This window comes from Phaenicophaeus curvirostris, chromosome 2, assembly GCF_032191515.1.
Source record: "Phaenicophaeus curvirostris isolate KB17595 chromosome 2, BPBGC_Pcur_1.0, whole genome shotgun sequence".
NCBI classification, from domain to species: Eukaryota; Metazoa; Chordata; class Aves; order Cuculiformes; family Cuculidae; genus Phaenicophaeus; species Phaenicophaeus curvirostris.
In genome coordinates this window covers 69282491-69308460 of record NC_091393.1, presented here as the reverse complement: position 1 = coordinate 69308460, position 25970 = coordinate 69282491, and the positions used below count along the sequence as shown (strand labels likewise).

The 25970-nt window shown below is 36.7% G+C and overlaps 1 protein-coding gene across 11 annotated transcripts in view; it reads left to right on the top strand.

The window, feature by feature from the left end:
• Positions 1–25970, top strand: part of RGS7 (regulator of G protein signaling 7) — a 234252-nt gene that overhangs the window by 83057 nt on the left and 125225 nt on the right. For all 11 annotated transcript variants that reach the window (XR_011337012.1, XM_069852370.1, XM_069852368.1 and 8 more), the window contains exon 3: positions 18037–18133. Coding sequence is in view for 10 of the 11 variants with exons in the window: in XM_069852370.1 (XP_069708471.1) it covers positions 18037–18133 (97 nt within the window). In the remaining variant the exon portion in view is untranslated. The remainder of the gene's footprint in view (positions 1–18036; positions 18134–25970) is intronic.

Genomic DNA, 25970 nt, shown 5'->3' with positions numbered 1-25970 from the left:
TCTATCCCTGTCCAACTGTGCATGTTCTTGTATGACCTCACTCTGCTTCCGCCTCTTGTTTGCTTCCTTTTTACACCTGAGTTTTGTCAGGAGGTTCTTGTTCATCCATGACCATCACCAGCTTTTTATCATTGCTGCCAAGGCTGCCCCAACCAGTTCTTTCTTGAGAGGCTCGGAAATTCAAGAAAGCACCTGGCTTTGTCAGCTTGTCAGTCACGTCTCAGGAATTTACCATTAATGCACTCCAGAAATCTCCTGGATTGTTTGTGTCCTGTGGTGTTGCACTTACAGCACATGTCAGGGTGGTCAAAGTTCCCATGAGGACCAGAGTCTGTGACTGTGAGGCTTCTACAAGTTGCCTGAAGAAGGCATTACCTGCTTCCCAATCACACAATCTGCATCTGTGGATACACCATAACATCACCCATATTGTTCTGCCCACTTATCCTAACCCAGGTGTGCTCCACATCTGTCTATGCCAGGGCTCTATGTATTCTCACTGCTTTCTTGTGTAATAGGCAACACCTCTTCTTCCCCTTCCAGCCTATCCTTCCCAAAGAGCCTGTATCCACTCATTGCAGTACTTCCACTGTGTGAGCCATCCTACCAAGTCTCCGGCAATCCAGCAAGTTTTAGTCCTGCAATTGCAGGCAGATCTCTTACTCCTTCTGCTTGTTCTTCTTGCTGAATATGCTGGCATACAGGCACTTGAGAGAGGCACACAGTCATGCTGATTTCCCAGGAAGGGTAAGAGGTTTTGCCACAATGCTGTCCTGGAAGCACTTCCTTATTTATGCGCATATGTTTGAGATTGGCATCTTTCAGTCCTGTGCTGTTGATTAAAGGGACTCGTGTATAATAATTCCTCGACACTTTTTCCTTGCCAACCTGGTCCATGATTTCCTCACTTGATTGTTGCTTATCCTTTCCCTCTCATGTTTGTCTTAGATTAAAGCAGAGATACCTTTTCTCCATTTTGTCAGAAATAACGTAAAATAATTACATTGCTATGTCTGGAAAAAAATATCAACTTTGGATTTACAACTAAAATGTGTTGAGGGAAGAGACGGGCATGGCTGAGTCAAGATCTGATGGTTAAACTATAGAAGAAGAGGGAACTGCAAAGGCAGTGCAAGCAGGGATGGGTAACCTGTGACGTGTACAGGGATGCTGCCCAGTTATGTAGGGATGAAGTCAGGAAGGCCAAGGTGCAGCTGGAGCTAAACTTGGCAAGGGAAGTGAAGACTAACAAGAAGGGTTTCTACAGGTATGTCAATCAAAAGAGGAAGGCCAAAGAGAACGTACCCCCACTGATGGTTGGAAATGGTGATCATGTATCAACAGATGAGGAGAAGGCTGTGGTACTTAACAACTTCTTTGCCTCTGTCTTCACCAATAACTGCTCTCCTCACCCCTCCTGGGTCATGGGACAAAAACATGGTGACCGGGGGGTAAAACCCCTCCCACTGTAGAGGAGGATCAGGTTTGTGACGACTTGAGGAACCTGAACATTTATAAGTCTATGGGGCCTGATCAGATGCATCCTGGAGTCCTGAGGGAACTGGCAGTTGTGGTTGCCAAGCCACTCTCCATGTTATTTGAAAAGTCGTGGCAATTGGGAGAAGTCCCTGGTGACTGGAAGAAGGGTAATGTTGTGCCCAAAAGATGACCCTGAGAACTACTGACCTGTGAGAGTGCTGAGACACTAGAACAGGTTGCCCAGGGAAGTTGTGGATGCCCCATCCCTGGAGGTGTTCAAGGCCAGGTTGAATGGGGCCTTGAGCAGCCTGGTCTAGTGGGATGAGTCCCTGCCCATGGAAGGGGTGTTCGAACTAGATGATCTTTAATATCCCTTCCAACCCAAACAATTCTAGGATTCTATGATTTTAGAAAGTCTTTTATTTTTAGTAATTTAAAATTATGTGATTGGATAAAGTTTTAAATAAAACAATACATTTCAGAAATAGTGTTACTTAAAATACCTTTTGAGTTAAACCTATTTTCTGGTTCTTGGAGGTGTTGATGAGGGTGGGGGAAGGATAAGCATGTGATAAACTTCTGGGAAACAAATATTAAAAAATATTTTTGTGCCTGTGCGCTTCTATGTGTCAGCATGAACAGTTTTTTAGGTTCCTTTAAAAAATATTTCTAGGGTTTTGTTGATTCACTTTGTTATGATTTGAATTCAGCATAAAGCCACTATTTCATTTTCTTCCTACCTCATTTTCTTCCATGTATGAACTCTTTTCAGTGGTGGGCACAAAAGACACAATATGTATAAACACTTCTCTGTCCCTCGTCATCCTAACTGAGGCATTAAATGGTTACCAAGGCTCCCAGAAGCAAACAGTCCTGCCCTGCCAACCTTTTTCTGGTGAAGTTTTGAAGACATCAAGGATGAGGAAGCATGACCTAAATCTGAATAACGCATTTAAAATAGTTTAGTGGTGCTCATGCATCTTTAAAAACTGTGACTGAGGTTCTTGCAACAGGACTAAGTGCTGTGCTTTTATCCCAGTAGCTAACATAGAGCTCAGTTAAATTTTAAGAAGTTTCCCATGTGCTGCAGAAGTTCAAGTACCCTTCAATTTAATTTAGATAAATTGAAAATGTGTCTCACAACTTGCTTATGTATAAATTTCTTTGTTTGTCTTCAGTCTTTTGCCTAATATATTTTACTTTGATGTTCTTAGTTCATTTGTCATGAGAAATATTAATTCTTCCATATTTGCTATTTCTGCTTGTCATAGATCAATAGGATCGCAGAATGGTTTGGGTTGGATGAGACCTTTAAAGACCTTCTTGTCCAACTCACCTTCTACGGACACCGACATCTTTTACTAGATCAAAATCCTACCCATGTCTTTCTCATCTGTCTTCTCCTTGTTTCATCATCTCAGTTCTTATTGTTGCAGACCAGATATTTAACCTCTTCCTGCATGGGCCGCGTTCTGTAACTTTGCTCAGTCTTGCCCATCCTTCACTTTTTCTTCATTATATCTTCTCTAGCCATAAATGTTAATTCTTTCTGTGTTCTGTATAGTTCTGTGTAGATTTTAGTTTACCTTCTAGTAGTTAAATTATAAAATCTAAAGAAACTGAATGTTTTAAGTGCTGCTGGGTTTGTAGTCAATGTAATGAAACTACTGTGAACGTTTGGGATCTATAAGTCTTTCTGTATGTCTGAAGTTTTGAAGTAAACTTCACGTTAAGCACCTATTAGTTATATTAATTTGATTTTTAGTGCTGGAGTCAGGGATTTGACAAGTCCTGAGATGACATTAACTGAGTGTTAGTGAGATTGAGAGCTAATTATTGCTTTGTGTAAGTGCTTGGCAAGGATGCAAAAGAAAATGCGGCAAAAGCAGTTTGGTATTGCTTCAGTGCAGGAGCACTTTGGGTACTGTGCTGTCCCAGTCGCCTACATGTGAACTGCAGAGGGACCGAGGTAGAACCATCCTGATGTTGAACCCTCAGTTTCAGTGCAAGGCCAGAAAGGTCTGAGCACTTCATTAGATTTGGGTTTATTAGAAGTTAGTCATAGTGCCCTGGACAAAAGGGGAAAAAGTTGTATCAAACTGCAGACAAAAAACAGGAAAAGGTGGAAAGATTTGTTTTAACTACAAAGGTATGTCTTAAGGAGATATAATCTCAGAATAACAAAGAAAAGTAGTTTTAATGTAAGAAGAAATTACATAAATCATACAACTTTAAATGCACTTAATTTTTATTTTGATATGCACATTAAATCTTTGAAATTATTTTTAAAGTAATACGGTACTGAATGAAAGTGTCAGAATTCTTAAGAAATGTCAGTGTTTTTCAGAATATCTTCTACAATCTGATCAACTTTTAAGGAAGCTCTGTAGCATTTTTCAAATTAGTTTTCTAACATTATTTTCTCATTTCCTTGTGTGTTCCCTCCTATTCACAGTTCATCTGCGAAAGTAAACTATACCGTTTGTTTCAGTGATCTCCGTGTCCTTTTTAAGTTTTTGTGCATCCCTACTTAGGCAGATTTTTGACATATTTACTGAACATACTTAAGCTGTTTCACCACTGCTTTTCCCCCTCCACTCCTTCTACATAAAAGTGCCTGCCCATATGCATGACAACTGTTCAGTAAAACAGAAAATCTCACTGCTGTTAAATATTGAATATTAATTTCTCTTGCCAGTTGAAGTAATTGCCTGATTATACCTACAACATACGATGGCTTTTCAAGGCAGAGTTTCCTTTATTTATGCATTATATAACTGGTAATATTCACTTTTACATTGACTAGAATTTAACTTGTTAGTATTGTACTGGCTAGCATTTAAGAGTATTGCTCAGCTTTGCTGTTATGAAGAATAATTTGCTGTGGAGATGAGTAGAGTTTACGTGCAATAATATTCTAGGATTATTAGTTTGAGGACAACAATATTCAGTAGTAATGAACTAAGGAAATTATCACATGTTCATCTATCTGCTGGCTCCTGTTTTAACTTTTTAATTTCTGTGGCTCTGAGGGCTAAGAAAGGACACACAATGTAATAATTTGAAGCTCTTCTTTGGCAATTAAAGTTTTATGATCTGATTTAGAATATTTAGTCTTTGGAATGACTTGGTCTCTGGAACAAAGTCTAGATTCTGAGATTGAAAAATGTCATTCTTGCCAGTTGCTTGGTTGCAGTAACTCATTTCACTATGTATGCTGTTGAACAAATTCTGATTCACACTTTCCAGTTGACTGTTACAACTCCTTCAGATGCTCTAGAGTATGCAGTGGGGATGCTCTGATAGGATAGTAAGCCTAACCGACATATCAAAGAAAAGGAAATAAAGCAAACAATCGCTACCTCCCTTTTTGGACAAAGTACAAATTGATCTGTTTATTCCCAATGAGCTTTATCTGGGGATTTCTTGTATGTACTTTGTTTGGAAAGTACAGTCAAATGTGCGAGTGGTTACTGCATGAATTCATAAATAGAATCTAGAACATTAAGTAGATCGTTTGATAAGAAGTCTAAAAATAATATTCCAACAACCCCAAGCAAGCCCTTTTGCATCAAATTTTAAACATTCTTTTAATAATAAAATAAATAATAAAGAATAAAAATCACACTTAGATGCATCTCTGTGTGAATATGTGTATCCATACTGTATAGAAATACTGGGATAAGGATGTGTTTTTCATAAGTAGACCTGCAGTTTAATTCCATGTAGAAAGATTGCACAAAATTGGTGGTATGTAGAGAGCAGAATTCAGCATGAACTGTTCTGAGTAAATATGCTGTCTGTGACCTATTCCTACTGGTCCAAACAGTGCAATGTTTCATAAAACCTGATAATACCTTCATAAGCATCATCAAGACAAGTCCACAACTGCTGGGTATGGAGAATGGACTACTGCTTTGGAATGAGTGTTGGAGTTGAAGTATTGTAGGAATGTATGATGTGGAAAATGGGATTTCTGTTTCTAGAAAATAAGTCAAGCAAAGCTTTTGATATAATATGTTTGACCAGCTTTAACACAGTTAGAAACTGTCATGTACTTCCAAACATACTCATCCCCATAGACAAGATATAGTACTAAGTGGGACTGGTAAACCCTAGTTAAGCGTATTCTTTTGGGCAGAGACTGGGCAGTTGCACAGGAAAGGTTAAAAGACAACCTGCCACAAAAGGGTAGTAATTTACAATTAATTGTGATGGTTCTTAAACATAGATTATCAAGTGCTACTTGCTGAATAAGTAAATTTGATTTGAGAGATGAACCTTTAGCTACATTGTACTGAATTCAGTAATTTGATTAAGAAATAAGAAGTAGATATGTCTCAGATTAATTAAATCTGGCTAATATTGATAATAATTTCAGGACAGTTACTCAAGAGTGCCATAAAGATCGATGAGACGAATGAGGAGCTTGTATACTCTTTTTTCATAAAGTTAAACACGTATCTTTTACTTCACATTCAGTGATGCTTTAGAAGTAATTTCTAAAGGCATGCCAAGTTTTAAGTTCACTTCTGGGAGTTTACAAACAAATTAAGCTAATTTTCTTGTAGGAACATAGAGAAATGATTCAGTGTTGTGGATTTGTACATGGCTTGCAACCTCTTAAATTTCATTTCTGGAAGTTTATAAATAGTTCAACTTTTGATAGGAAAAGAGGAGATACGCTGTGGTGGTCATGAAGTAGTTAATGTTTAGAAGCCCTGTGCAGAGCCATACTACGATTTATTCAAAAAATATCAAAGGAAATGCCTTCCCTGACTACAGTAGGCTTTGATTCATGCCTCTGGTTAGAGAAGAGATAAGATGGGGAAAAAAGCATCATGACTCTGGCGCTTTCCGGAACTGAGAGACATTCCAGTCTGTCAAAAATCTAAATGCTTTAATATTATCTAGTGTTACAATGCTCCAACATAGCAGAAGTATTTAGAAAGTAGTTTAGTTAATGGTGGTTTCCTTAGTTGTGTCTCAGATTTCTAAGCCACAGGAGGTTACAGTGACTCGCCAAAGGCTGGCTGGAGCAAAGGTGAGAGGAAAAGCAAGGATTCTCAAGTCCTAGTTAAATGATGCATCTGCTAAATGCAGCTTGCTCCAGTTTTTCTAAATGCTGGAGGAATCTTATTGCTGTTGTTGTATTCAGGTATTTTATTTTTATCCCACCTTGTCTGAAAAAATTAATCAGAAAAATTTATGTGTTACTGTATTTGTACATGTGATCTGAAGCACCTTAATTTTGTCTAGGTAAAGACTAGTTGTGCAACACATTTATTCTTTTCAGCCCAAAGTAGAAATCTGTGATTCTTTGCTCGGAAGAGGTAGGTGTATGCAGATTTACCTCTGTTTATTAAATTTTAATTGATTAGTGTAGATGTCCGTTGCAGGGTAATCCCTCCATATAGGGACACATGATTTTTCCAGTAAGTATCCCACTTCTAGCAATTATTAACCTCTAATATATTTGGAATGTAAGACAGGTCCTTCTGAGTGCTCCTTAGCACATATACAGGACTATCTGAAGTATTATTTTGATTATTTACTTTCTATCCTTTAAACTGTTAAAAAAGATAAAATGCTGATGGAAAAAATCCTCTTCAAGAAGAGTTCAAGCATCTTTTGAGTGAGAGATGACTTTATTGTGATCAAGCTTCTGTGTTCTAAGAATAACTTGCTATGAAACTTGCAGTCCAGGGTTTCTAAAACCCACATGCCAGTAACCAGTTTGATCCAGCTGGATCTAGCACAGATATTCCAACTCTTCGTATTAGCCAAGTGCACATAAATTGCAAGATTTCAGATGTCATTTCCAGCCTTGTAGCTGATGGAAAGGTGTGTATGGCGTACAGACTTCCACTGTACATTATGTCATACATTCTATTACCCGTAACTAATATCTAGAATTAATCTGCCTTTCTGAAAAAATAAAATCTGGCTGAAAAATACCATTCCCCACTGAATTCTTTCATGTAGTGTTTTGACTAAGTTTTTCCAGAGTAAAAAACAATCGCATAATAACTGGTGGGTTTCAATCTTGATTTTTTAATTTTATTATTTTTAATTCACTCAAATCCATTTTCAGATTTTGGTTCTTAATTACAGTGTGTCTGATTTTAATATTATTGTCATTTCATGTAAATATTGAAATTGATTTATAACAAAAGACTATCTCCTTTCCTAACTGTGAATCAGGTAAACTAAAAAAATGGTTTTATAGCCATAGTTCACAAATTTCAGAGCTCATGTATTTCAAATCTCTTAATGACTGCTGCTCTACTTTCTTTTGTGGCACAAACACAATATGACAATAAAGACATGGAATATTTCTAATCAAAATGAATATAACTGCAAAGGAAAATAAAATGTAGATACAGTAAATGTCAAACTATGTCTAAATTGGACAAGTACAGAACATTCAGACCTGATTTGCTTTAAAGCATCTAAATAATAAGATTTCATAAACTAGTGTTTTGATGGCAAAAAACCCCCTTTTAAAATAAAATTACTTTCTTTATCCTCATGGAAATTACAGTTGGATTTTCGGTAAGAGTACAACGCGGACTCATAAGACAAATACAAGTTTTTAAAAAACAGAGAAAAATTAAATAAGACAGAATGAGACAGTCAGTTTTCAATCCCCTTAATTCCTTCAGAACAAGTCCAGCGGAGTGCTAGGCCTGATGTAATTGCTATATACAGTTGAAAGGAAGTATGACAAAATTTATTCTACTTTTGCTAATTATACTGCAACCAGCCAATATATAAACTAAGAAATATTGGAATGTGCTCCTATTTCACTAAGTGTACCTGCTGGCCTTTGATATGTCAGTCCACTGGTTTTTAGTGCAAGTTAGGTGTTTTATTACTTTCATTTTCTTAGAAAATTTCAGCCTTAAAGTTTACCAAGTGTTTAATTGCTTTGATGAATCAGGCTTTCCTGAATTTTCTTCTGTACCAACATATGGTAGAGGATCCTTCTGAAAATACAGCAATGCTGAGCAGGAGTGTGGAAAAAAACTAGGTCCCTTTCAATGGATGGAGAAGAGGAGGGCTTCTGGAAATCTTTAATTTTAAGAGATGAAGCCAAGAACTCATCCTGTGTATGGGTATATGTGGTAACTATGTATGATGGAATTAAGTGCTCTGATGGAGCTTAGACTGGCACTACTGCACTTTGTGAACAAGCCTGCAACTTCTGCTTTTTTAAATATTCTGCTTCATCTCTTTCAGTATCCTGCTTGATACCTTTTTTTTGCATATAGAATGTACCATGGATGTATTTTCTGTGGACTTTATCCATTCTTCTGCTGTACTGTTGACTTGGAAGATCAGTAATTGTTTTTCTTTGTTTTCCATTGAACTTAAAGTGAAAATGGGTGAATAAGACATCATTTAAAAACCTGCACAGCCAGAATATTGGTGAATGTCTCGTTTCTGTCTATTCAGATTAGGTAAAATAAAATATTTGTTTTCAAATAAGTTGTGCAACAGAGGCTGAACAGACTGCTGTGAAACCAATCCATCTGTCATATAATGTTACACACCGTATTACATCAGCAGCTTATTTTTTTAAAATGCCAAATAAAATCGATACTGAAAGCTTACCATACTGTAATAAAATCATTTGGACTAACTCTTTTTTACAAGACCATAATTTTAAAATGACTGGTAAAACTCTGTTTTAATGGTAGCAATTTTATGTCTGTATTTAATGGACTTTACCACTTAAGAGCAATTTAAAGGACCAAGAGAGCTAGACATTTAGTTTTCATACAGTATTTCAGTTCCGTAGATGCTGAAATATTAGAAGACCAGCTTTCCTCTTTCAGTCTTCCCCTCCGCAGGACAGAAAGCGATGCAGAAATCATAAAACTGCTTAGGCTTTGTCTTTTCCCTATGTTGGTGAAACACCGGGACAAGTTGCCCAGAGAGATGATAGAAGCCCCATCCCTGGAAACAATCAAGATTAGGTAGGACAGGGCTGTGAGCAACCTGATCTAGCTGAAGATGTTACTGCTCATTGCAGGGTGGGGTTGACTAGATATCTTTGGAGGTCCCATCTAACATTTTGCAGGTCCACATCAAACTAACTGTTCTATGATTCCGTAATACTGTTGTTCTGCCTTGCAGTTTCATTGTGAATGGAGAAGTCATCCTCTGCTTTGAGCAGCTTCCTCATCAGCTATTGTCTAGAGCAGATTAGAGAACTAAGAATATATGCAGGCTCATTTGGTAAACTGGTACTCAATTTTCATATCATTGTTTATCCTGAATGTTATTTCTGTCAATGTAATTTTAAACATTTCTTGCAAGTACTTTTTTCTTCTTCAGCTTTTGAAAGATAGTGATACTTTTTAGAAAGGCGTCCTCCTTGCTTGGGGCTTCTTCTAAAATGATCCGCTGCTGTGATATGACTTTGTAGTGTTTGTGATCATCTGACAAAAGAGAAAAAGATACATCATCCAGACAATTTTAGATTTAAAACAGATGATGTAAGAAAGCTATATCAATTTAGAAAACATCTGGTTTTGTTTACTTTAGCATTACATGACAATATTTTGGAGTAAATGTAAGTACTCTGAGGAATGTACCTTTTTTTAGGTAGATGAATATATTGTGACTCTGCTGTATCCTATAGCTAATATCTCCATGTGAGATACTTTTGTGAAGGCAAAATGCGCCATTAGCATTACCTTTCACTTTTGTATCTGAATTAAGCATGTGTAAGCTAACTGAGTCCTTCTTTATCACCTCCTACAAAAATGCGTGCTTGTGTTTGCTTCTTTAAAATCTTAGCCTGTATGTTGACCAAAGTACCAGAATTTTTTTTTTTTTTCTTTTCTTTTCTGTTGAATTTTCACATTTTGCTTTTGTTCTTCCTTGGATAAAACTCCAAATCTTTCAACATTTTTGTAGTACTGTTTTGAAAAGTCCATTTGGTATCTCAGATGTCAGCTTTCCAGCTGAGCTTGCCTACTTCTGAAACACAGAGGTGACCTCATATTTAATGTCCAGACCCTCATCTCAAAAACAATAACAGAACTCAGGAAATATCTTGACTCTGAAAGATCATATATTAAAGATAGGAATTTTGCCTAAGGAACATTATTTCTGTCCCTGGTAGCATAGTTAAGCAGCTCAAGTAATAGCCTGACAAATTAAAAATATTATTTATAGATTTATCTGATTTAAAAAATATTTTATTCTGAATTAAGTATTCTTACAGAAATTTCTCTGTTGATAGAAATACTTGTTTACCAAGACTTCATCAAAGTGTTTTTCCTTCCTAAGTAACCATAGTGATGCTTCCTTTTCCTCTGTCATTCTAACCAATGTTTCACACCTGAGATGGAAATAAAATAGCGGTACAATTTCCAGAATTACAATTTCCTTCACTGATTTTGAAATTTCACCATCTGGATGTGTTTTTTAACTCCTTTGAATAAGCTTTCTCTGGCTTCATTGTGCAACAGTAGTGTTGAAGGTTTGAGAAAGTTGTATTTCTAAATCATTCTAGTTAATAATTTCTTAGTTCCAAGAAAAAATAGATAAATAATCTTGAAATGCTTTTCATCATCAATCAGGAATTTAAAATTAAAGCCATTTATTCGAAGCGGTAACTTTTGCGTAAATGCACAGATTTTTGCATTTTCTGGTTTTGTTTCTGACATTTCCTAAATTTAGAAAATGCTTCTTGGCTTGGAAAGGGCAGAGTAAAAATAAAGTATGAAGTATTAATAGTACGAAGCAATTTTACAGAATATTTGAATTATTTTTCAAGTGGTTAATTTAAAAAATACAACCTTTGGCCTTCCTTAATAAGGTTTTTGTTGTTCAAAATTATGTTTTCATGAAGTCCAGACAGCTGGAACTGTCACCTGCCCACTTTTTCACATAGTTATCAAAACATTTTCTATAACCTTCTCTTAATTCCAAAGCTGAATCAGTATCATATTTTTTTTCTGTAATAAGCACTTTTAATGCTGATACTGTATTTCTTCCTCAGATAATCTTTTCCAAATAACATGTTATAAAGTAACTTTGTAGACAACTCTTTGCTATGCAGTAGTTATCTGAGTTGCCAATAACTTAACTGATTTTGCATATTCTATGTGATTTCAGTAAACTTCACGTGAAGATTGGGGTTTTTTCCCCCTTTGCGGGAACACATCTAAGAATGGATTTATTTTCATCAACTTTATTATTAGGTAGTTCAGCACTATTGAAAGCTGGATACTGCTTCTTTTGTAGTAGCCTAGCTGTGTTTCTGTAAGTGCATGTTCATTCATTGTCCCTAGGACTTTCCGCTTCTCTGGGAATTGATATCCAGAATTTGGTATTACTGATGAAAATGGGCAAGGAGCCACTTGCATGATTTATAATAAGCTACAAGCACTTTTTAAATGAAATGCTGGTTTTGTTGATTCAGCACTTTAGATACGTAAGAAACATGAGAACATACTTAAAATTAGTGTTCCAAAGCACAGTTTTGAATCAGCAAAATGTGTAGAGTCTCATACTAATGCAAGTTCAGTGGTGAATGTGCAGTGTTGACGGCCGGGACAAGTCCAATGGGACTATTCATCTAATCAGAAATAACTCAGGTATCTAACAATTACACAGAACTGGCATTGATTTTTGAATAAATAAAAGATAACTTAAATTATTCTTAACAAATGACAAAAGCTTGCCCTGCACTCATTTAATATAAGTGCAGGCTGCTAGTATATATTATACCACCTTGGTTTTTCAACCAATTTGGAATATTACCTATTTGCTCTATCTGACACAGTACAGATAATTAGGGCAATTAAGTTTCAATCTTAATTAGAAATTCACCAATTTTTAATTAAAAATGCAGGCATAAGAATGATGAGAGGTGATGCTTCAATACAGGGTTTTGTGCTATGAAAATCCAGAATATCTTTGGCTTTCCACAAGCATTCTGTTTGAGGGCAGAGTACGAGCTATTTGCTCATACGAGTGACTTTATACTGCAGAAGGAAACGAACAGAACATAGAGGTGTCAGCATCATAGGTATATGTCATAAAGTATGCTCTCCAGACTGTCTTGTTTGCATGCATTTAATACAATTGGAAATGTGTTGATTTGTCATTGTATTTTGTGGTGTCAAACAGTTACTTCAGCAAATAGAGGTTCTGAAAAGGATAAGACCAGTTATTCCTGCATTCTTTTCATTGCATAATTCTCAAATTTGATGTTTGTCAGAGAGTACTTAGGCTCATTCCCTGTATTGGTAGACCAGAGAAGCAATATTGCCAATTTAGAGGAGTTACTGACTGACTGCATTTTTTTCAGCAAGCTCAAATAATACATGCATGACTGCCATTAACAGTTTGGTCAATCCTGCCTGTTTTAAGCAATCTTTCAGTGTTGTAGTTTAGGCAAAAATCTAAATGTATATTTCTGGACTTGTGAATGTTTTAAACTTTGTTTTCATCTCAAGTATGAATGAAGTGTTGGAATAATGCAGTTCTTCATTAAATGGGAAATGCTAAAATCTTTGTTACAGAAATGTCTGACTTTCTCATTTCTACACACTTGATTTAGAAAAGGAGTTCTCGGCACTCCTGACCTGAGATGATTTGCTGTAGTTTGCTGAGCAACTCTGAAATATTTTATTTGGCAATCAGTTTGCCTGTATCCATGGTTGCCATTGCATTCTCCTGGGATTTGTAGTTCCTGTATTTTGTTCTCCTTAATTCTCTGTGATGAACAAAGCCCAACTGGTACACTCAGGTGGTACTGTGATAATTCAATTAAAGAAGGATATTGCAGTGATTGTTGGCATGTGTATTCCAGACAAAGAGCAGGTGACATGGGAAGGCAGAGAGCATGGAACTCCTAAAGTGTAACTCTGTTGGAGTACTTTAGTCATTCATGTAAATATACAGAGTTTTTGCCTCAGTGAAACACTGAATACTTTCTTAGAAAATTTTTGCTTCCTGCAATTGAAGGCAAAATGGTGGTCTCAACAGAAAACTTGTAGTATAAGTGCGTGAGACAGCATATGTAGTACAGTGCAGTTTAAATAGAGGGTACTGTTGAAAACAGTAGCAGTTACAGGTAATTCATTATTGGTATAATACTAAAAAGATAGGAATATATTGTTTCTGTCTATTCTACATAGTTAGCATGTGTTGGAAGACAGATAAAAAACCATCTGTTTCCTTGTAAGGAACCTTGCAGTTTTCTCCTACCCTGCCGGTTTTGTTCAGCCCAAGTTGCTGCACTGAGAATGCTCACTAAGAAAAGTGTGACCTGCTGTGACCTGCTGGCCAGCTGCACTAATGACCTTGGCCTCTGTAACATGTTTAAGTAGGGAGGGAAAAAAATGCCTACAGAAATTTGTTGCAGAGTGTAAGAAATCATTGCATATTGTGATCTGTTGTACTTTCTTCACAAATTTGGATGAGGTTTGTAATTTGTCCCATTGGGTTGTTTCATCCCTACATTGGGATAAAATGAAGAAAGATTTTAGCAAAATTAACAAAGCTGTAGTCTGGGTGGACCCCAGCGCACTCAAAATAAGGGCAATACATGTTCTGAGGCATAACTGTGTAAAATTATGCTCAGTTTAATTCTAGTATTTCTGGGTATGCTTTTAATTCCCAGGCACTGAAATTTGTTTTAGTAACAGAAATTGAATTGAGATATCTGTAAATGTGTAAGTAGATCAAGGCTTCAATCTTTTAACATATATCTCTTCAATTTTAGTTAGTTCCAGACTGTTGATTTCTTTTTCTAGAATTGGAATACTTGTATCAATGACAATCATTGTTTGGAGTTGATTTAGTATTGCTTTTAAGGGGAGAAAAAACTCTTGTCCTTCACTGACATACATTTTTAGCTTTTGACTTTCGTTGTCTTTGAATTAACAAAAAAAGCCACTTCTTAAGAAGCAGTGATGCCAAATTATGGTGCAAGGGGATAATTTTTGCAAGATGTATGGATGGTTAGCAATGAAATTCATATGTGGATTTAGAGATCTAAAGATCTCTAAACCACACGGCACTGAAGTCTAAGGAACCATAAACTTTCTGTGACTAGAAGTTGTGTTCATTTTACCTAGCTTTATGTAGCTAAAAGACACCAGTCCTTGTTTGTTGTCAAGACTTTCACTGTCAATAACAGAAAGACAGGTACCTTTTGGTAGTGACTAATGTTTAAGGATAGAAGAGGTGAATCATCCTATATGGCAGAAACCTATGATCATATCAAAGAAAAAGAGAAGCCTGATAAGCATAGTCCTTCAGTAGTCTTTTAGCAACGCACGTGACTGAGAACTATCTCCTTCACTTCCCTTTTGATAATTTTTATTCTCTCTTCCACATGGTCAGATGTTACTCACTCTGTGGGCTTGTTAATTCTCTATGGGTTCTGCCTCTTAGTTAAGTTATGCATGTCTCCATGACTAGATTTCAGTGCGTTTGGAAGAGTCAGTGGTGGTATTATGAGGCAATCACTCCTGTATCCTGTAGCTTTTCTGTTACAGAATCTCACTATCTTCTAATTCTGAGGTGAAGTGAAGGAGTTTATGTTTCATTTCTGAGCATCGGGTCAGGTGACTCAGAAGAAAACAATGATACACAGCACTTTGTGTTTCCCAGATTAGACCCCTTCAGCAAAAACAGTTGAAGATTCTCATTCATCATTCTAATTAAACTACTCTGCCCTTTTCATTGTTGATGAATGACAGAGAAATGCATTGAGTACTGGTTCTGAAATATAATGAATTAAGAACATGTTTCTCAGTGGAAGAGATTCTACATTTGCCGAATTCAAAGCAGTTAAAAAAGAAATAGGGACTATGTATACTGAAAGTTAAGCTGTGCACCTGCGTGAATTGGATTAGATGGTTTTGGATCTCTAATTGAAGCTTTTTTTTTTTAATTTGTACTTAATTTTCTTGAGTTCTTATGTTTAAGATTTAAGATGACCACAAAATACAACTGATCTTTTAGATTTCTGCTAAGAAAGACAAGACAAATAAGAATTTTGTCATCTAATAGACAACATGCAGAATCCCAGGGTCTGCTGTTGCATTTTATCTTGTTTCAGAACATTCATACTCACCGAGGCAGTAACATTTGTACACTGAATTAACCAGGCAGTTCACAATGAGTGTGAGCTGCCTCTTGCACAGAGGGTATTTGATCCTGACATGGACTGGAATTTGGAGCTGGACATGCAGTGGAAGGTGTAATTTTGTGGTGCAGTCGTCCTAGATCTCACTTTGCTAATCAAACCCAGAGAATTCTCTCAGAGCTTACAGTCCCTATCAGAGTAAGCTGTTATAGAGTTTAGATTAAATTTTGTCCATGAAGGAAGTTTAGGAAAGCATGTGTAGATGTCAGTTAACAATTTATTCCATGTATCCTCAAAAGACTGATGACTGACAGCACTAGGAATGCATTCAACATTTGCACTTTTGTGTGTTCCTGAGAAAGAGGCAACTGCATATCACTACCTCTAACATTATGTTCTGGAATTGTGTCCTACATTTGTAGTAATCATTATAATGCAAATATACCTTTATCATGTTTCCTCCCTCATGTAATAGGGACTTTTTGCAAAGGCATGTAGTGATAGGAAGAGGGGGAATGGCTATAAATTGGAGAGGGAAAGATTTAGACTATAGGAAGAAATTCTTCACAAAAAGGGTGGTGAGGCACTGGCACAGGTTTCCCAGGGAAGTTGTGGATGCCCCATCCCTGGAAGTGTTCAAGGCCAGGTTGGATGGGGCCTTCAGCAGCCTGATCTAGTAGGAGGTGTCCCTGCCCATGGCAGGGGAACTTTAACTAGATGATCTTTAAGGTCCCTTCCAGCCCAAGCCAACCTATGGCTCTATGATTCTGTGTTGCCTTGTGTATGAACTGTCTTCTAAACTTTGTCCTAATGCAACATACAGTATTATTCACTCTGCAGTTCTAGCAATATTCTTGTAAGATTACTCTGCATGTATAGAATTTATCACCAAATTTACACTGTTCATTTCCATAGAAGACTGTGTACCTATGATTGTAATTTACGTTACTGTTTAAAACAAAGATATTCACTTGAATTTCTTGAATTTGAGTGACTTCTTATTCATTAAAGGGCTCAGTAAGAAAATCTAACCACAGAACTTACAAGAGCTTGAAACAAGCCTACACTCATTTTATGGATAATAAACAGAGGAACAGATTCCATTTCATGGACAACATTTATCTGCTTGGCAATTTCTTCAGAACATTACTAATAGCCTTTCCCAGTTAATAATTACATTCTATGTCAGATAAAAGACATTACAATGAACATTATTTCTTTTCTTCTTTTATATTTGTACATTCATTAATTCTGAACAATAATCTCAGTCTTTTACTTCTTGTTGTGTGCTATACTAACACTATCTACTTCACCTATCTACTGTTCGCTGATTTGGGTCATCTGTGGAAAAAGGACATATAACAGTATTTTGTCTCTTTTCTTAATGCAATCCAGCCACAAACTTTTGATGAAGTCTTTGTGAAGATGCTGGGGGGACAGAAATGAGGCAGATTTTTTCTTAACATTTGACTAATAAAATAATATAAAATGCTCACTCATGCAGATTTTCATGTAAAGTATGTTACTGATTTAAAGAAAGAGGAGGGATAATTGTAATTAATTTTATCACAGTATCTTTGAATATTTTGAGAAGTTCGAAGATAGATGTAAGTTATCTAATGTGTAAACTTAAGTTATGAAATGTGCAAGAATAAAAACTAACATTGTCGGCCAATAATTCTATCTAAATATTCTTTGCATTTTCCAATAACAGGACTTGCTGTTCACAGTTTACATGAAAATGAACCTTTTGACTGGGCATTATTTATAAAACGTATGGTAAATCAATGTAAGAAAATGAGTTGGAAAACAAATAGCTAATGTAAATATATATAAAAAAATTACAGCAGTGATATTAAACATTTCTTTAACCACTCCATTACTTACAAAAATTTCTACATTTCTGACTTTGCTGTCTCCAGTGATGTAAAATGGCATCATGTCAGGCTTTTTTCTTCTTCTCAAAAGGAAAGAAGGAAACTTTGCTTTTAACTTAAAAGCTCTATTTTTGTTTTGAAAAGCCTTTTGAGAACTGTATCAGTCCCCTAAAAGGCTGCATGAGTCTCTTTTGCTTTTATATTTGGTACAATACCAGTAATACAATCAGACATGAAGTTCTGTAACTAGCAATTGTTTTTAACTATTTCTTTTAACTACTTTAACTAAACCTCTTTGTTCTGCCTTGTTATTTCTTTTCTAGAGATTTTGAGCATGTTTGGTTTTTTTTTACTGTTGTCCATGATTAAATTGCTTCCAATTTCTTAGCCTATTCAATAAAAATACAAAATATCAATTAGAAATTAAAAAAGAAATAGCAAGAGTGGACCTGTCATTCTGAGAGAATGAGGTAGGATTTCTTGGAGATTTTTTTGAGGAAATAATTCTGGATTTCTTTATTCTTCCTTTCTTTTATTTTTTTTTTCCTCTATGTTCAGATGGAAGACGTCATAGCCCGCATGCAAGATGAGAAAAATGGAATTCCTATTCGCACAGTCAAAAGTTTTCTTTCCAAGATCCCCAGTGTCTTTTCCGGTAAGGCTCAAAGTGAATTTCATACTATTTAAGGTTTCTACTCTACCTTATATAAGGGGATGCTCAAATGACAAGCACTTAACTGAATGCTATAGGGAATTCAGAGTCATCTGATCTGGAGAGGATGTTAAGTATCCTTTAAATACTGTCATTATAGAAATTTTTTATATCTTTCTTGCACATTGTAATGGCATTAGAGAGAGATGTTTTTATCCTGTAAATTAAGTGAAGACAATTCTTAATTTATTACAGAAAGTGAATTATCTGAAGATGCCAATCCTTTTCTTGCAGAGCTTCTGCATTTTAGGTCTGGTTTTTAGCCTGTTATCATGGCAAGTATAATGAGTTTAATGTATAGACCAGTACATGAAGGTAAGAACTGCCATAGCAGCAGCACAAAAGGAAGACCCCAACTGTGCTCTGCAAGTCATACTGAGTCGTGGCTGTAGACATTTATTGCAACACTTATGATATGCTTTTGGGGCTGATTGTCTGTGCTCAAGAAGTTAAGACTGCGATGTCTATGGTGATTTGCAAAACAGCTGTAAACTTTATACGGCTAATCTAAGTCAGTATTGTCATATGTCCATTTATTATTTAACTAGTATAATTCATTTAATTACATACGTTTATATAAATTTATGTACTTAAATATTTCTATATCTATCTTTTCTTGGCTACCAATGAGTATGGAGTTCCTCAGAAATAGATGCTATTGTTGAATATACTTTTTCCATATTCTAGTCAGCTGCGTAAACAGTTGCAACTTTTGTGAAGAGAATTTTCTACCTTCTACCTTCTATTATTTTCTACCTTACTTTGTGTGCTGTGTTTTTTCAAATTAGACATACTAGGGTTACTTGTATAGCAGGAGGTATTATTTACCAATTTTGGGGTTTTTTTTTACTGGAATAGACATTATACTTTTTAAGGTTGTGTTAGAAAGTATGTACTCTAGTACATTGTAGACACTGATACAATAACTTCTGTATATAACCCGAGGCATTAACTTTATCAGCTGCAAAGGAAAAGAAAAAGAATAGGAGAGCTCATTTTTTACCTTTGCAGATTTTCTCCCTTGTTCCTTGCAGAAAAACACAACTGTCATTTTAGTGCAATAATGTACTTTTCTATCAGTTCTCTATCCTGGATGCAATATAGACTCTTCAAATCTTCATGCTGGGAGTAGTGGGTTTCCTTTAATGTACTAGGAGTTTGTATACATGTAGAAATGAATCTCATCTTGAACTCAAAACTATTGATTGCTAGGAAACATGAGACTATTGTTGTCAAAGGATCATGATGATAATTGTGAAAATCTAAGTATACGCACATTTCCTGGAAAGCAGTGGTTGATAGCTTATGGTACTGTTATTACCCACAAAACCATCTGTAGGATCATATCAAGAGCAGATGCTCTCCAGTTTAAAAAAATATGTATTCCTATATATGTATATACGTGTATCTGTGCACAAAAATTATAGCCACCTATCTGCCCATGGTTATTTCACCAAAAAATTGGAACTTTGCAATTGTTTATTTGTGGGGAGAAGCAAAAGATTTGTGTCATTCATTGCTGCAGAACAGATAGTTACAGTCTCCATGCTCAGGTTTTTTTTTGTTTTGTTTTGTTTTTTCCAAAGAATGACTACATGTAGCTTTTTCAGCGTAATTCTATACTGACTCATCCTGACACTAGTTCGCTACCTTCTGGGGCCCCTGTAACAGCATACTGTGTGCCTATTATAATTTCAGCCAAAAAATGTTTTTTGTAAAAGACCCTAGCCTTTACAATGTCTTGCTGAATTACCTCATCCAGCTAGTACTTCTGAGGGTAAGTACAATTAGGTCTCTGAAAGGATGAGAGAGCAATGTGCTGTAGCAGATGGTCTTTGTAGTGATGGTTCACCTCAAGCTGAGTCACCCACCATCTTACTTGCAAGTAGGCTCTGGATGCAATAAATAGATGAATTTGCATGGCTAGCTTTGCAGAAAACAGACTGATATACCTATGTACCCTGGTACACTAATGGCTGAAACCAGATTTGCTAGATAATATTTTAGATCCTACATTGGTCACTGTTAATGGAAAGTCTGCTGAAAATAGTAGTGTTGTTTAACTCCTTAAGCACATAAGCAATGCTATGGTGTAAAACATCGTTGTTCATGTAATAAATTCTTGTCTTTGAGAATGAAATAATCTATTTTTATTACAAACAGTATAGTCTGCTTATGGTCATTCAGGCCATTCACATCATAAACTTGAGTATGAAAACCATACCAGAGGTTTTGTTTTAAAAATTGCATTGTTCCAAATGGGTATCCTCTAGCAAAGCCTGAATCACTTTTGAACTGAACTGATTATATGTCAGGTGAACTGGATGTTTCTTGAAAGATGCACTGAATCAATTCTCTTAGTAGCTTTAATTGTATTTACACATCTGGGCATCTAAAGCTGAACTTTGAGATGACATTGACGTGGATTCCTATGTGGTTCTTGGGAAACTTGTCTGTTTATTGCCAAAATTTTAGTTATCCCTGTCTACATATCTATGTCACTTTCTATGATTAATGCTGATGACTGCAGTCATGAGCATTCAGTTTTCAGAAGACAGATATTTATTGGTAGTTAATGGAGACTAGACTGAATTAATGCAGGATTTCTTGATGTCCACAGTCTGAACTCTAAAGGCATAATAATTTTATTCATCAGATATATATTGTGCCTTTGACTTGAAACTTCAAAGACTCCAAGGTAAAAAATGAACAGGATAATTTGCTCTTTTATATGATTATGGATTTTGATGAATGAAAGAAGGGCTTTCTGTTGTTGTCTCCCTGGTTTTAAAATGTTTTGGGAATGTGAAAAGATACAGACATCTTGCCATAATAATTGCATGAAGACTGTCATGTGCATTCTTTACTAACACTGACTAGAACATTAGGAATAAAAACAAGGCATTTTGGTGGAATGTGGTTCGCCATTAGGCCTGGATAAAAATGTTGCTTGAAATGTTGGATGTAGGGAGTCTGACATATGAGTTATAGGGATTAGAAGGAGCTCTAAAATATCTTTTTTATTTTTACTAAGGAGTGGCAGCAAATAAATGCCAAAGTTTTGTTGCTCACTTTCAAGCAGAAAGAAGCATTCAGAGTTTACAGATAAGGCACTACAATAGTTCAGTATTTGCTTCAGGGGTCTTTGTGGGGTAGGCTGGTCAGCATTAGTGGTCAAAGAAAGCTTTATAAGGAAATCATAATGTGGATATGTCACTAAGATCAATGTAATGATATAGTGGTGTTTTATGATCATTATGGAATATCAGTGTGATGCTTTACAAGACTTTAAAGTATATAGTACTTGTATGTGCTTGATGATGAATAAAATCTGTGGAGAATATGACAACTGAGTGGTATGTAAACATGAATGCAGGATTATGTTGCTTTTATTGAAGGAGTGGGGAGAGCTATAAGACATGTAAGTTCAATTAAAGAATACATGCTGACACAGAACAAAAGGTATTCAAGGAAAGCATATTCATGCTAGTAGTTACTGGCTGTTTCTTATGCATGGGTCAATAATTTTGGAAAGTAGTCACAACCAACAAGAATGGAGGAGGAGATCAGTAGAAAGGTGTTTGTGGGTTTTTTTTTTCTTTTTAATATCTCCTTCTTAGTTACATAGAAAGTGTAAAGATTCCTTTACCTTTTCCAGCAAAATATATTGCATGTAAAGTCTTTAGGTTTTTCTTATTCCTAGATGTGAAGCCGATATTACATCTTTTCCATATAGACACTGCATTTTCCCATTATTTTTTTCAGAAACATTATTGCCATCATATTCTATTTTTATTCATCTTTTTTCCTGGTCTCAGAAACCCCCCATTTCTCTTTAAACTGGTAAATTGTTAAGATAATGAGATGTTGCACTTTGATTAGCAAACGTATTCATAAAATCATGAATTACGAGTCTTTATTTAAGCATTAATACTATGCTTAGTAAAAATACAGAACTTCTGGTTTTAAACATAAGAAAATCCTGCTGAAAAGCAGACTGGCAGTTTCAGTAGCCTGGTCAGATGTGGTGAGAGACCGCACAAGAAAGCAAGATGGTAGTAGCACATCTCACCCACAAATCATAGATGGGTGAACCCAAGGCTTGAGTCACTTGCAACAACACTATTGCACCTTATATAGAGGCAAGCAGCAAAAAATAGTGTGATACAGTGGAAACTGGATGACTCAGGGGACTAATAACAAGAAAGACAGCATTTCATCTGTCATTAGTTTTGATCTTGCCTAGCTGAGTAAGAAACTGTTAGCATCTGATGACTGTTCAGTGCTGCATGTGAAGTGAGTTGACAGGTTTATCCACTTTAGCACTGGAGATTACCTACCTGAAATACAAGATAAAAGAGAAAGCTCTGCGACATGGTTTGACAGAAAAAAAAACCCACAAAAGCATAACATTTCAATCATCTGGTAACTTTGAAGCAAAGTAATGGTTCATTACAGGTAAATATACAAGGATATGGGAATTTCTGTTTTTTTATAGAATAAATTAACACTGTGGGAGAAGCCTGGATTCTCATCTCCCATGCCTCTAATTTTATGGACCTTTTTCTCCCCTCCCCTTCACTGTTTCTAGTGCAGGGTTGATGACAGATTCCTACTTTCTTGTTTTCTCCATTACTTCATCCCTCTTTTCACAGAATCACAGAATCACTAGGCTAAAAAAGACCCCCAGGATCATCAAGTACAACCATTCCTATCAACCACTAAACCATGCCCCTCAGCACCTTATCCACCTGTGCCTTAAACACCTCCAGGGAAGGCAACTCAACCACCTCCATGGGCAGCCTGTTCCAGTGCCCAATGACTCTTTCTGTGAAAAATATTTTTCTGATATCTAGTCTGGACCTCCCCTGGCGGAGCTTGAGGCCATTACCTCTTGTCTTGTCCCCTGTCACTTGGGAGAAGAGGCCAGCACCCTCCTCTCCACAACCTCCTTTCAGGGAGTTACAGAGAGCAATAAAGTCTCCCCTCAGCCTCCTCTTCTCCAGGTTAAACAACCCCAGCTCCCTCAGCCACTCCTTGTAAGACTTGTTCTCCAGCCCCTCCACCAGCTTCATCACTCTTCTCTGGACTCGCTCCAGAGCCTCAACATCCTTCTTGTGGTGAGGGGCCCAGAACTGAACACAGTATTCAAGGTGTGCCAAGTACAGAGGCAGAATAACCTCCCTGGACCTGCTGATCATGCCATTTTTGATACAAGCCAAGATGCCATTGGCTTTCTTGCTACCTGGGCACACTGCTGGCTCATGTTCAGTCGCTGTCAACCAACACCCCCAGGTCCTTCACCTCTGGGCAGCTTTCTAGCCCTTCTTCTTCTCCTAGTCTGTAGCACTGCTTAGAGTTGTTGTGCCCCAAGTGCATGACCTGGCATTTGACCTTGTTAAACCTCGTGCCATTGGTCTCAGCCCATCAGTCCAACCTGTTCAGATCCCTTTGCAGAGCCTCCCTGCCCTCCAGCAGATCCACGCTTCCACCCAGCTTAGTGTCATCCACACACCTGCTTACAGTGCATTCGGTCCCCTCATCCAGGTAATTGATAAAGACATTGAACAGGGCTGGACCCAGCACTGAGCCCTGGGGAACCCCACTTGTCACTGGCCTACAGCTGGATTTAACTCCATTTACCACCACTCTCTAGGTGCGTCCTCTTGCATCCTCTTATAGGTATAAACTAATAGAAGAATCATTGTTGGTTTCTTTACGCCAAATCAGCCTCTTGTTATTTGCAAACAGAGCCTTCAGTATTAAAACTGCAAGTTTGCTGCCTTGATGAGGTTCATAGACTCACAGAATGGTTTGGGTTGGAAGCGACCTTAACAATCATCTAGTTCCAACCCCACCCTCCGCCATGGGCCGGGACACCTTCATCCAGATCATGTTGCTCAAAGCCTCATCCAACCTGGACTTGAACGCCTCCAGCGGTGAAGCCTCCAGGACTTCTCTGAGCAACCTGTTCCAGTGCCTCACCACCCTCTATCCTTTTTCAACTTAAAATTTACCTCTCATCCAGTTGCTGCACTGCCTGATAAAGAGCCCCTTCCCAATCTACTTACAGTCACCCTTCCCCCCTCTCCCCTCCACCTTAAGTACTGGAAAGTTGCTATATGGTCTCTGCAGAGCCTTCTCTAAACAAGCCAAGTTCCAGTCTTAGCAAAATACTTTGATGAAAAGATCTCTGTCAGTACATAATGGATAGAAGCTGGCTCATTCCCCCTCCTGTGCTGATTCAGAACGGCAAATATGAGGATGGACTTGCCATCTTTACACTTTCACTTTTCAAAGTAGAATTTTTGAGAATAAAAAGTTAATAATCCCCTATCCCCAAATGACCAGTTGGCTTGAAGTTAAAATGCCAATCTCTCTTGTGTGTCATTTCTATTCACCACTTTGTCAGAATGACTGATTTGCATTCAAATCTTCATGGTCTTTTGGGAGGAGTGGATATTTTAAGGAGAAGACTGGTTCTCTTATTTATTGATACCATGTTCATGATTTTTAGTCATGAGTAAAGAGATTGACTAAGTGGCACCATAAGACTGGACATACAACCACTTCAAAGTAGTAAGATAATTAACTGATTAATAAGTGGTGCTTTGTATGCTTTACCACTTGAGAAAACCAAAGTGGATATTTGAGTGCTGTCTGCTTCAGCTCCTGTTTCTGTTTGTTTGCCTGTCTGTATTGGCTGCATCACAAAGGTAGTATCTATGGCCAGAGAAAGGTATTCTTAAGCTGTGTAAAACTTGACAGAACTTCTCTATTTATGGAAAATCAGCTTAGTTGATAGCATTGCAGTTGTGATGCCAAGAATTGCCATGTGACAAGTTGTGTTGGGCTGGGAACAAATGAGAGCTGAATGCCCCTGTTCACTTGCAATGAAAAGCGAATGAATGAAATTCAGAACTGTTTGCAATAACTTTAGGGCTCCAAGATAATTATGCTCTCCAATTTCATTTTAAGGCATGTGTTAATATCAGACATGTAATAAATCACTGTCAGAATTAAAATCTTTTCAAAATGTGAAATTATTTTCATTGGCTATTTTTAACAGAACAACAAATTCTCATTTAAAACTTATTGCTTCCTTGTCACAAAACAACAATAACAACAAAATTGTATTGATACGTTTACCTTCCAGTTCAGTGGTGATTGCCACTAGGAGCATTATTTAAAAGAAGAAAATACAATGAAGAAATTCTGAGGTAATTTTGCAAAATTGTTCTAGGAAACTGAAATATACTTCAAACCTATAGAAAAGTCTTTTAAAGTAATGTGTGCAAAACAGTTATCGTAAATGTCAGTTTCCTTAAAATCAGTAGATATGAAAAGCTTATTTTCACAGACATTTGCAAAAGAAATAGGTCTAGAAGTCATGCATGGATGGGCAAAGAAGTCTTAATAATTTTTCTCCTCTTGTGAGATGGAAGATTGCTGGGAACATTCATCTTATTTGTTGTTCATACACATTAAGTGCACAGTTCCAATTAGGTGATCCCCTGTTTCCCAAATGCTATGTAAGAACTTACAACTCAGTGTGTTGAGCTTGTGTCAACAAGCTCATGAGCTTGTTGATCATATATACAAAATTGTTCCTAACTTTATCTACTGTGTTGTTTTGTCATGGAAATACTGCCCTCCCTTTCCTACAACTTTTTTTTCTTAGCCTCATGAAAGATTTTGCCAGTGTTTTCAGTGGAGCAATGTTGCACCTTGAATACTTCTAAGAGGAGTATGGAAAACCTACTGCTTTCACTATGGCCAA